This window comes from Hibiscus syriacus, unplaced genomic scaffold, assembly GCF_006381635.1.
Source record: "Hibiscus syriacus cultivar Baekdansim isolate YM2019G1 unplaced genomic scaffold, ASM638163v2 tig00111213_pilon, whole genome shotgun sequence".
Lineage (NCBI taxonomy): Eukaryota > Viridiplantae > Streptophyta > Magnoliopsida > Malvales > Malvaceae > Hibiscus > Hibiscus syriacus.
This window is the reverse complement of record NW_024063022.1, coordinates 3,206,047-3,218,932: the sequence shown is the minus strand read 5'-3', so window position 1 is coordinate 3,218,932 and position 12,886 is coordinate 3,206,047. Positions and strand designations below refer to the sequence as shown.

The 12,886-nt window shown below is 35.0% G+C and overlaps 1 protein-coding gene across 1 annotated transcript; it reads left to right on the top strand.

The window, feature by feature from the left end:
- The first annotated feature begins 2,435 nt into the window (after positions 1–2,435).
- LOC120156224 lies at positions 2,436–3,500 on the top strand. The gene is made up of 2 exons (XM_039167610.1): positions 2,436–2,594; positions 2,646–3,500. Exons 1-2 carry the CDS (start codon positions 2,436–2,438, stop codon positions 3,498–3,500), a joined length of 1,014 nt encoding a protein of 337 aa, XP_039023541.1.
- The last annotated feature ends 9,386 nt before the right edge of the window (positions 3,501–12,886 follow it).

The following is a 12,886-nucleotide window of genomic DNA, read 5'->3' as shown; positions in this document are numbered from 1 at the left end:
AGTTTAGTCGTAATGCATTGACCACGTCAAATCCTCTGACAGAGTTATTGTTCGATAATATCGACCCTCACCCTTCAAGATTTTCCAAAGATCAAACAGGTTGAAGATTGAATCCAAGACATAAAAAAAACAGTTTTATGAAACAATAATGCTCACGTTAACAAAGCTATCATGGAAATGCAAGCTGAGGAAAAGAAGCCACCATTCCAGGTTCTTGCTTCGAAATGGCATCGACGATGGCGGGACAAGTCGATTTGTAGTAGTTCGGAGAGAGTTGGCTTCCATGGCTGCCTAAACAGGTTCAACAGAGGCAAAGACAAGTAGAAGTGACAAGGAATAAACTTTAGCCACGGGGATTCTGACGAAATCTTGAAAAAAAATTGTGTTTTTTGCCTTCTAAAAGCAACACAAAATGAAATATATAGCAGCCTTTTTAAACCTCATGTTATCTCAATTAGTTCATTATTAGGTCCTTTAAAAGTTCATAATTTATCATTTGCTTAGATTAAGGTCTTAATTAACTCACTTAATATATAAGTTAATAAATTAGGATATAAGTAATTAGGAGAATAACTTAAGAGACAATTTCTGCTTTTATCATAATTTTATTTCTTAACTGTTTAAATAAAATTTAAAGTTAATTATTAGAATAATAAAATTTCAAAATTTTATTTTGAAATGTGAAGAATTTATTAAAATGAATCATCTGTGACGAAATTATCTCCGTTTTTTCAAGATTCAATTTACCAATAATAGATTTATTTTACAATATTCTTTGTTAAACCAAGACAAATTATTATATTCATATATTCCTAAAATATATTACCAATTGGGGTCTTTAGAAATAAAAAAGTATCTTATTCATCAAATGCATGTCTAAGGGGAAGGAGGAAATGAAATCTCTCTGGGCGCACGTTAGCTGGCCTAATGGGTCTCCAGATTTTCTTCTTCGCTTCTGATCTTCCTCTTCGATTTGCTATTCCCAGTTTTCTAGTTTTGTTCTTTGTTCTTTTTCATGGGTTCGGAGTCGCGGAGTTTAGATTGGCGGAAACTGTTTGTGGGTTCAAAAGAGCAGGCTCTCAAGTTTTTTCCCCCTGATCTTCAGGATGGCGTTGCTACCGTCAAGCCCCCTTCTAACGTGATAGAGGAAGGCATTGCTGATTGGAATCTCGCTTTAGTGGGGCAGTTCATTGATTTGGCCCCCAATTTCAGTTCGCTGCAACGAATCATCGAATCGATTTGGGGAAATTCTTCGCAGGTTAAGGTTAGTTTAGTTGGCCCTAATCTTTATGTTTTTTCTTTCTTGAATCTTGATCTGAGGGACTGGGTCTTGGATAACGGCCCTGGCATATTCAGAACAAACCCCTAATTTTAAGGAAATGGGAGCCAGGTCTTTAGAATCTTAGTTTTGATTTGTCTTGTATGTCGGTTTGGGTTCAGCTTCATAATGTTCCTCTGGAGCTCTATACTCGCAAGGGCCTCAGTTACATAGCTAGTGCGATAGGCACTCCCCTATATATGGATTCCATAACTGCTTCTAGGACGAGGCTGGAATATGCCAAGGTGTGTGTTGAGCTTGAAGTTGGTGGGGTTATTCCTGAATTGATTCATGTGCTTTTGAATGGGTCTTCTGTTAGAATCAGAGTTCATGTTCCTTGGTTATCTAAGAGCTGTGTTAAATACAAAGTGTTTGGCCACCATGTCAGTTCATGAATGGAGGCTGGACACTCTCTGAAGCCTAGAGATGTTAAAGTTTGGAGGAAAAAGGACTTTTCTAATTCTTCTGCTGATTCTGTATCTAACTTAGTTGCTCCTGTTTCTGACCCAAATATGCATGTGCCTGATCCTAGCTGTAAGGTTGTTCTTGGCAGTTCAAGTGGCGAGGCTTCTCTTGAGAGTAACTGTAATTCCAAGATTGACATGGGGCTGAGTGTGGGGAATGCCATTGAGACCTCTATGCAATCTTTGCAGGAGGTTAATGTTGATACAATGACTTCTGCCACTATAATTAATGGTTTTTCTGGTTTGAATACATCTGCTGCTTTGACTGCTTCTACTAGTGTTCAGGAGCAGGTGGTCTTTAGCCAGTGTGGTACTGGTCTTTCAACTGAGGATGTTGGGTTTACTGCCTCACAGGTTGGTGATGTCCCTCCTCTTCAAGATTCAATTAAAAAGAAGGTTAGGGGTAAGAAAAAGGAAGATGCTGGCTCTTCTAATAAGGTTGATAACTTGGCAGAGGGTTCTAAGAAGGTTTGTGTAGCTTCTTTGGGGGTGGTTGTTCTACTCAATGAGATAAAATCGAAGAAAAATGACCATTCTGATAAAGTCAAAGGTACTGGGGTGAGCTTTGGCTCTGTTAGTGGTGCTCCTTCTACTCTTCTCTGTTGATTGTTGGATTTTGGAATGTTAGGGGGCTCAATAGCCCCCTAAAACAGATGAAGGTTTTGAGGAGACTGATTTCTTTTGATGTTGATGTTATGTGCTTTATGGAATCTCGGATCAAGAGAGATAGCTCTGCCAAGTTTATCTCCTCCTTGTCTAGTGATTGGTATTTGGCTGAGAATTATGATTATGTTGAAGGAGGCAGACTTTGGGTCTTATGGAGGAGGAATCTTTCACTTTCTGTGTTGAGGAAATGTGACTAGGTCATTACTATTTCTGGCACTGTCGATGGTCATAGAATTATTATTACTGCCATCTATGGTAGAAATAATGGGGTTGTTAGGAGAGGTCTTTGGGACCATCTGAAGTCTGTAGGGAATGTTTTGGGTCCTTCCTCTTGGGTGATTGGGGGTGACTTCAACATTACTGCTAGCCTAGAGGAAAGTTCTGACTTTGAAATTATAGGAGTGCACTATACTCCTAATATGAGGGAATTTCAGGAATGCTTGGATGATCTTGAACTCATGGATCATCCTTTTTTAGGTCCTTTGTTTACTTGGTCTAACAGACAAGAAGACTCTTTTTTGGCCAGGAAGCTTGATAGGATACTGGTCAACCCTCATTGGATGCTAGATTTCCCTGAGTCCTTTGTTGAATTTAAGGCTCAAGGCGTGTCTGATCACTGCCTGGGTCTGCTTTGGTCACATAAAGGGGTCATGGTTAAGAAGCCTAGGCCTTTCAAGTTTTTTAATTGTTGGACTGGCCATGAGCAGTTTCTGAGCACTGTTGTGAATTCCTGGCTGGGCTATTGTGATGGAAACCCTATGCAGTGTTTGTTCAGGAAATTGAAGAGGCTTAAGTCCTGTCTTAAGGATTTTAACAATGAATTCTTCTCTGACATATCTGGTAGAGTTAAGTCCAAGAGATCCGATCTTGAGCAATTACAACTTTTCAACCTGTCCCATGTTGGTCAGAGGAGGATGAATGATGAAAGAATTCTCAAAGCTGAGTTGGTTGACCTGGAAATTGCTGAGTCAGAGTTCTACAGGAAGAGAGCTAAAATGCACTGGTTAAAGGAGGGTGATTTAAATACCAGGTTTTTTTCATCAGAAGGTTGATTCCAATAAAAAGAAGAACACTATCAGAGTTATTATGAGTGAATAGGGTCAGTGCTATGAGTCGTTTGAAGAGATGGCTGCAGAGTTACTTAGGTTATTCACTGATCTTATTGGATCTTCTGATCCCATGGTTAGTGGTTGTTCTGTGGAGAGCCTTAAGGATCTGTTACCTTACTCATTTCCTAATAACGCTGCAGTGTCTCTCACTAAGGAGGTGGATGGTTTGGAGATTAAAAAGGCCTTGTTCAAGCAAGGTAAGGACAAAAGTCCAGGCCCAGATAGATACACTTTTGGTTTCTTCAAAGCTGCCTGGGACATTGTTGAGGCAAATTTTATTTCTTCTGTGAGGTACTTCTTTCAATCTTCTGTTATGTTGCCAGCTTTCAACTCTACTGCCTTAGTTTTGGTCCCTAAAACCCCTAATGCTTATTTAGCTAGAGATTTTAGGCCAATATCTTGTTGTTATGTGGTGTACAAGACTATTACTAGAATTCTGGTGGATAGATTAATGCCTTTCTTCCCTGCCATGATTTCTCAGAGTCAGTCTGCCTTTGTTAGGGGTAGGAACATAGTTGATAACACCTTGTTAGCTCAGGAAATTGTTAAGGGCTATTCAAGGAAAAGTCTTTCCCCTAGGTGTGCCATAAAAATTGATTTACAAAAAGCTTTTGACTCTGTTAATTGGGGATTCTTACTTTATGTTCTTGAGGATTTGGGGCTCCCTCATATCTTTTATAATTGGGTCAAAGCATGTATTACCACTCCTATGTTCTCTGTTTCTCTAAATGGGAGCCTAGTGGGGTTTTTCAAGGGTGCTAGGGGAATTAGGCAAGGAGACCCCCTATCTCCTTACCCTTTTGTCATTGCTATGAATGTGTTGTATTCCCTTTTGGACGTTGCTGCTAAGCAGAGAATTTTTAAGTTCCACCCTAAATGTAAAAGAGTTCCTCTCACTCATATTTGCTTCGCGGATGATTTCCTTGTATTTTTCCATGGTTCCCTGGATTCTGTTTTTGGAGTATTGAGCACCTTAGAGAAGTTTTATGAGTTATCTGACCTCAAGTTGAATGTCCAGAAAACAAAATTCTTTGCTTATGGTTTGAGTTCTCATGTTCTGGATTAGATTTGTACTGCTTCTGGTTTTAGACTGGGGCATCTTCCTATTAGGTACCTTGGTGTACCTCTTATGACTAGAAAGCTCACAGGTAAGGACTGTGCAGCTCTGTTGGCCAGGATCATGCACAAGCTCAGCTAATGGTCTAATAGAAACCTTAGCTTTGGGGGCAGACTGCAGTTAATCAAAACTGTCTTGTTTGGTATCTTCAACTACTGGAGCAGACAACTCATCCTTCCTAAAGGGATTATCAGGGATGTTGAAAGGCTTTGTATGCTCTTCTTTTGAAAGGACAGTGACACCCCAGCTAGGGGCGCCCGTGTTGGTTGGAACCAGGTCTGTTCCTTAAAATCGGAGGGTGGTCTAGGGCTTCGAAACCTTGTGGTTTGGAGTAGAGCTTGTTGCATGCTGATTGTCATAAACATTTTGGCTAGGGAGGGCTCGCTTTGGATTGCATGGATAAAGGAATATTGCTTTAAATCTTTGAGTTTCTAGGAGGTTGAGTGCAAATCTCACTTTAGCTGGATCTTAACTAAACTGCTGAAGTTGAGGGGTGAGGCTAGGGGCTGTTCTTCCCCTATGCTAATTGGAGTTTAATCAATGGTAAGTGGATTTGGGATAATATCCGTGGCAGTAGAGATAAAGTTAGCTGGCACAGGTTAATATGGTTTTCTGGCCATATTCCCAAATTCTCTTTAATCTCTTGGATGGTCATTCTCGATAGGCTGCCTACCAAGGATAGGCTTGCTCGGTTCAGCTTGCTTGTTGACAATGTGTGTGGCTTGTGTGGTGCTGGAATGGAGTCCCGTGACCACCTTTTTGCTGACCGTTCTTTTGCTAGGGGCGTTTGGGGAGCTGTGTTGAACGCTCATGGTCTCTCATTTATGGCTCGCGCCTGGGACAAGCAGCTTCACTAGTTACTGTCAAACCTCAGGGGAAAAACCCTTCGAAGTTCGTGCCCTTAAGCTGTTGTGGACTGGCTTTCTCTATCTTATCTAGGAGGAGCGTAACCATCGATATCATAGGAATTTGATTCGTTCGATTGATGTCATTGTAAATAGGCTTTTGGAGGAGGTAAATATCAAGCTGTATAGGCATGGTTATATTGATTTGAGGTTGTAATTTGTTGCTTGTTCATAATTGTTTGTAACGTTTTGTAGCAGCTTTGGCTGTTTCTTTTGGATGGAAATATAACTTACTTATCCAAAAAAAAAAATATTACCAATTATATTTAGGTCCTATAGTTTATTTGATCGGTTGCTTTGATTTCAAAATTAATTATCAATGTTCATTTATTAGGTGTTAATGATATAATTTTTGTATTTTAGGGTAATTATTGTTAATTTTTAAAATCAATCGACATCCTTTCAAAAATTGCATCATAACATATCATAAATTAAATAAAAACCCGAGCTCGCAATTTCTAAATTAAAAATGAAGGGTAGTCGATTATGTATAATTTTAGGTGCAGTGGGTGCTAATTTCGCACACGTAATTGATTACTAAACTCGTTTTCTAATTTCGCAAATCAAAATATCGTTGTTTCAGTAAAACTAAACACTTTATTAAAATAACTCGATTTTAAATGATTAAATTTCACTTCAAAAATGATTAGTTATGACTCTCATTTTTACATTGTTTCTAAAATTCATCGAGTTTAAGGGTTGTTGTGACATGATTAAATCATAAATATGTAAAACTACAAAGTAATTTAGTTAAAATACGAAAAAGTATATTTATCTTGTCTTATGACTAACATGATATGAGTATGATTCTATGGTAAATTTCATTGTTATTGAGCCTAATTAAATTCATAAAATATTCATAAAACGTATAAAAATATTATTATTTTTTTATTGAAAATATATTCAATAAATGGCAATAAACTCATGTCCACGATAATTTTTTAGAATTTTCGATAAAATTTAAATTTAAATATTTTTTGAAATATCTATTTTTAATAATTAATATGTAATATTTTTTATACTTTATAATATTTTTATTTGTTTTTGAAATTTTAGTATTATTTTTTTAATAATTTATTTTTTTTAAAATATTTTAGAAATTTCATACTTTTTATTTATTTTTTATTAAATATTAATGAAGTCCTTGAGCTTTATAAAAAAAGAATCAATTAAGTTTTGAATTGTTTAAAATAATCAATTAATCACATTTGTCATACTATTATTTACCGTAGACTTAGGGATGGGCACGGGGCGGGTTTTTGGCTGCCATGACCTCATCCCAAAATGGTATTACTTAAACCCGACTCCGTCCCGTCCTGATAAATTTTAATATTTCTCTTGCCCCGCTGACCTAACCGATCCCGAATATATTAATATTTTAAAATAATATATTTTATAATAATATATTTATAATTATTTATTATATTTTAAATTATTAAAATAATATATTATATAATAATTTTTATATTTTAAATTATTAAAATAATATATTATATAATATTTTTATATTTTTAATAATTAAAGAATATATTTTAAAAATATAAAAATAAAAATCCTTAAAATCTTAAATATATTATATAAATATAAAGAAAATTAATAATTTAAACGGGGTCATTTTTTTCACCTTAAACCCGACCCCGACCCTCCCCAAAATTATTTGTCATATAACCCGCCCCGCCCCGCACTGCCCCAAACCCAAAATATTAAAAAAAAAAAACCTCTATAGGGTCGGGTCGGACCGGGACCAAACGGATTTGGGCTTTTTGACTATCCCTACGTTGACTAGGATGATTAAAACTCAACACGATTCGAAAATCAATTTCTTTTAATTTGAGTCAACTAGAATTGTCAATTTGATTTTCGAAGAGATAAAATTTCAAAATTTCAAGTAACTTTAAAAATTGAAAATTTGATTTAATATTTTGATAATTTTACTATTTGAACCCTCATTTTCTTTTTCATTCAATTTCTCTATAAACGTATTTGACTTTTAAGACCCAGGCTTCCTTTTGGTTGCGTAAATAATTGACAAAGTATAAAATACAAAATTTTAATTTCGTTTTGACTAAAATTACATGCTTTTACTTGACGGGTTTGTCAATCGGATAAGACTTGGATGATGGCAATGCATGCAGCTGTTGGGTTTAAGCAATTTTCAAGAAGAGGAATGGGGAGAATTAGGATTAAATTGATCAATGTGCAAAAATTTGAAGATTATTTTTTTAAAAATTAGTATTAAATAGATTAATATATAAATATTAAAGATTAAATATGTCACTATATCAATTTTAGAAGTTATCATGTCATCCTTCCATTAGTCATCTAACCAAAGGTGATCGAAATAGGCAAATTCAAAAATGTTTTGAGCATTTCGTGATATTTTATAGTTATAGTGATAAAAACAAGGGTAAACCCCACCAGATACCACTGAACTTTAGGTGTTGTATCGTTTAGATCATTAAACTTTTAATTTCATCAATTATAACACTGAACTTTGATTTTCGTTTCAATTATACCACTAGATCGTCAAATTGTTGATAGATGGATCAAAACGACATCATTTTGGTGAGGTATTTACGTAAATAGCCATCAATCATGTCATCGTGTCATTAACAATTTAACGCTTCAATGGTATAATTGAAATGCAAATCAAAATTCAATGTTATAATTAGAAAAATTAAAAGTTCAGTTGTATGAACGATACCACACCTAAATTTTGGTGGTATCTTATGTAGTTTACCCTAAAAACAAAAAGTACCCCATAATTTAATGAGGGAAAATAATCGAATTATTGTAGCAAGTATGTTATGCCAAAGAAAAGGCTTTTCTATAGCCCTAAAGGGCACTGCCTGTTAGCTACAGTAATATATCATAAACCTGCCATTACTACCATCATACTTAGTTTCTCAATCTAAGTCTTCATGGTTTTTTATGCAAACATGATCCATATAAATGGATGGTTTGCAGAGCATACACCAATAAAACTCACTGGAGATCTATTTATTCATCTAAAAAGATTCAGAAAGGAGAAGAGAAGAAATTTAGAAGGCCATGGTAGAAAACAAACGATTTTTATTTTCATAGGCTAACTCTTGCCTCTTACAAACTATGATACTCCTTTATAAAGGCTAAAGGACTGGAACATGAAAAATTGATAAACTTTCCATGTTTACAAAGATATTACATAGGATACTAGACAAAGCCTGAAAAGATAAAATACATAAGGTTTCTGATATAATAATAGTTACATGTCACTATAATCAGTGGACTCATAAGACGTTATGTTTAGTTTAATCATTCTGACTTCTTTTTATTTCTTTCTCATGTATCACTCTAATTGATAGGCCTTGTACCAATCTTCTAGGTCTATATCCATGTTTTCACATGTAAATACTTTTGTTTCTTCTATCGACTCTTCCGATGACTCATTTCTTTTGGTGGAAGAACTAATGATTCTAGGGTAATCTTGGGACCATTATGAGGGATCAGGTATACTTTCTCCATATTCATATGTTGCCTCCATGATTGCTTTATAATAAGGTGTAAGGTTTGTGGACCATGAATCCCATGGTGTATCAACATCTGGCGGTGGCCATATCTATAATGGAATATTCTTGTTTAGTTGGTACAAATACTTTTGCATTGCTCTGTATTGTTCATCCACTCTTCTGACATCATTATGATAAATTCGGTGCACCCATGCCACAGAAAATGATCCTAACTGCTTAGATTTTCCATGTTACAGGAAATAATGTCGCTTATACAAAATGATTATCAGGAATAATCCAGGGTTTTTTTAGCTTCTTTGTTGATCATCTCCAGCCATTGATGAAGAGGGTAAAACCACTAGAGAATGGTAAAATGGTTTTTGATCTCTGGTTGAATTTGTCCATGAATTGCTTTATCTAAAAAATATTGAAGGTCTGGGAGAGAGAATTGGATTACCACATGGTGTATGTGGGTAAAATACCACAATAACAATTTTAACTCATCTGACACTTTGGTAAATTCAAAATGGATTGGATGGATAAAAGGATAGTCAGGATGTAACCCATGAGGTTTTAAGAACAATCCTCCATAGTTTCTAAAAAGATCTAACTGGTATTCGAAAATCTTATCTCTAGCTTTGGAGTGGAATGTATTTTCTATTACCATTCTATATACTTCAGGAGGAAATTGCGAGTTAAGATTTAGGGGAATAGAAAAGGCTGACTCAGAAGGGTAAGGTTTTGGTTTCTTTGATTTTGATTTTGATGAATTTGAGGATGAAGATCTAAACATCATAATCATATGGACCTGGTTTTGTGATAGTCTAGATAATAAATATGTAAAGACATTTTCTTTAACTTTGATATGTTTGCAATCAAATGAGTATTTTGAAAATCACTCTGACCATCTGAGAAGTTGTGGATTAGGAATAACCTTGTTTTTGAACTTGAGAATCTGGGTAAAAGAGGACATATCCATTTCTACCAAGAAATGGTAACCAAAAAGATGAAATTCAAACTTGGATATTCCTTTCTTTAGTGCTAAGATTTCTTTGAAGGTTGAATGATAAATAGATTTATGCATCTGAAAACCTTCCACTTTTGTATCCACATACCTACCTTTTCCCATTCTTTTCTTCAAGAAGAATAGTTCCCCAATATTTTTTACTGGCATTGATCTGTAGAATTCGTCTTCCCATAAGGAATTTGCAATGGCGGTAGATGTTGGAGTTTCTCTTTTTGCACTTTTATTGCCCTGGTTTGTGCCTCTTTCCATGGAGATGATCTTTCTTCACAATGTTTCTTAAAGAATTAGTATACTTAGAGATTTTTGGAATAAAATCTCTTAAGTAATTAACTATCCCTAAGAATTGAAGCATTTTTTTCTTCGTGATATTTTCTTCAAGAAATTTTAATAATTCTTGGGCAATATGAGATCCCGGATGACACATTCATTCTTTGAGATGCATTCCAAGGAATTATATTTCTTTCTGGCATATATGTATCTTTCCTTCTAAGTGCATGATTCCATATTGAAGGACTAACTGCTTGAATTGGTCCAATAACTTAGAGTGTGAATCTTCATCCGGGCTATATAGAAGGATATCATTTATGTAGGTCAAAGAACTACACATAATCAGCTGGAAATTTTTTATCATTGCCTTTTGAAACAGTGACGGAGTAGTTTTGAGTCTAAATGGCATCTTCCATTGGTAGTTATGGTTTGGAATAAAGAATCTTGTTTTTAGCCTATCTACAGGATTAATACCCAATTGCAAAACCCCACCTTTAGATCAAACATTGAAAAGATTGGGCTTTTGTTAGGCTTGAAAATAATGCATTCCTGTTGGGCAGAGGAAATTTTTTATCTTGTAGGAAATGATTTAGAGGCTGATAATTGATAACAAGTTTGAGCATTCCTCTTGCTTGTTCTGATCTTTTGTTGACATAAAAGGCTTTACAAGCCCATTGTGAATCTGAGGGCTCAATAAGTCCTTGTTGTAATAGTTTAGAACATTCTTTTTCTACAAGCTTTTGATGTTCATGATTCATTCCTAAGTGACTAGCATTCGTAGGGTTGATATCATCACTTTTCTTGATGGTAGCTGAATAAAGAACTTTGAATTCATCCATAAAGGGTGGTCACATTTAGAGAAAAACTCTTCATGTGAGTCTGCACAAGCTCTCTTCTTGAGCTTTTCAATAGTATGGGAAATCATCTGGTTGGATTCCATTAAATATAAGCTGGAGATATCTATAAATGGCTTAAACATTTGTTTATATTTAAGACCATTTGGCAAAATTCTCAAGTGTCTGGCTTTTGTATAGAGATCAAAATCTACTACCAAATATTTCCCTAGGAGATGTGATCCCAAAAATGTAGTTTTGATATAACATCTTGGGAAGAACTAAATAATGATAGGTTTACTAATAATATGAATTGCAAATGTTTGGTCTAGTGCTGAGTTAAAATATTTGGTGTGAGGTTTCCACCATTCTGAAGGGAGAATTTTAGGATTTGTGTTGTTTCTATTGTTCCAATATCAATAAAAGCAATGGCGGAGATTGGCTTTTCATATTTTCCCAGATAAACATATATTTGGACATGCATAACAAGAACAACTGTTGATATTATTGAGCTTATCTTACTTTGAAGCATATAAACTCCTTTTTCAGAAGACCACTCTTTTTCCAATTTTTTTTATCATCTATGCTTTGAATAGAAAGTAGGGAATGTCTGTTCGCTTATCTTCAATGAGAATAGATATTTGAAATCATCTTCTTCTTTGAATTTTATCCATATTTTCTCTTGAATATGTTGAATCATCTTTGAGCCCCTTTTGTTTTTCAGACAATTTTTTGCAAAGTGTCCCTTCTATCGACACATATAATACTTAGACGATTTAGTGCCTATAACCCTTTTTTTTCCTTAAGTATCTCCATTTTCTTCTTCTTGTTTTCGGTAAAATTATGGTTTGGACGCTCCTTTTTTATAGGATTTCTTCTCTCTTCCAGCTTTACAATGGCATTTTTCTCATTCTTAAACTTGATAGTCAATCCAGATTCTTTGCACGCCATCTCCATTTCTCTGCTTCTTATCACGTAGTCTCTGATAATCTTATTTCTGTCATAAATTTCTTCTAGGGAAATATAGGTTCCTTGTTGGATTTCTCCAACAGTTAGTTGCATAATGTCTCTTCTTTGTTGCTGAAGATGTCTATTGACTGCATTTTGTAAAAACTCTGGTATTGAAGCTCATATAGCTTGTTTTAGACTTTGATCTGCCCCTAGAATATAAAAGAGCTTTGTCATGATGCTAAAATGTTTCTGCAGGTCTTTCTTCTCGAATGAGAAACATCTTATTTTCAAAAAAAATTCTTTTCTCTTAAGAGTCTTTGCATCATCTGGATTTCCAAGAAAGCAATTATGCATTATTCGTATAACTACTGAAAAATACTGTTGAACCAAAAACTGTATCTGATCTCCTAGACTTAGAGTAATCCACCAGTATATGAGTAAGCTAGTGAACCGGGGAAAAATTCAGTAAGGATATCATAATAGCTTTTCCTTGTCAATTTTTGCGCCCCCATCCACGAGTGGAATTCCTATAGCCGTTGTGGCCCTTTTGACACTAGAATATCATTAAGAGTGAAGGTATATTTTCCACCATTGACCGAAGACGATTATGGTTGTCTTGTTGTTGAAGTTCCTTCCATTTGATCTAGTTTATTATCATCATCTTCAGTCTTGACTTCTATTTGGTGAGTTGTTTCCATAATCATACCTTCTAAAGAAGTGTATGATTCTTCCTAGGATGTA

Excerpts from the sequence above, each read along its gene's own strand:
- LOC120156224 (XM_039167610.1), top strand. The coding sequence starts at position 2,436 with ATGAAGGTTTTGAGGAGACTGATTTCTTTTGATGTTGATGTTATGTGC. Across the intron at positions 2,595-2,645 it reads TTGAAGGAGGCAGACTTTGG|GTCATTACTATTTCTGGCAC; the intron begins GTCTTATGGAGG and ends AAATGTGACTAG.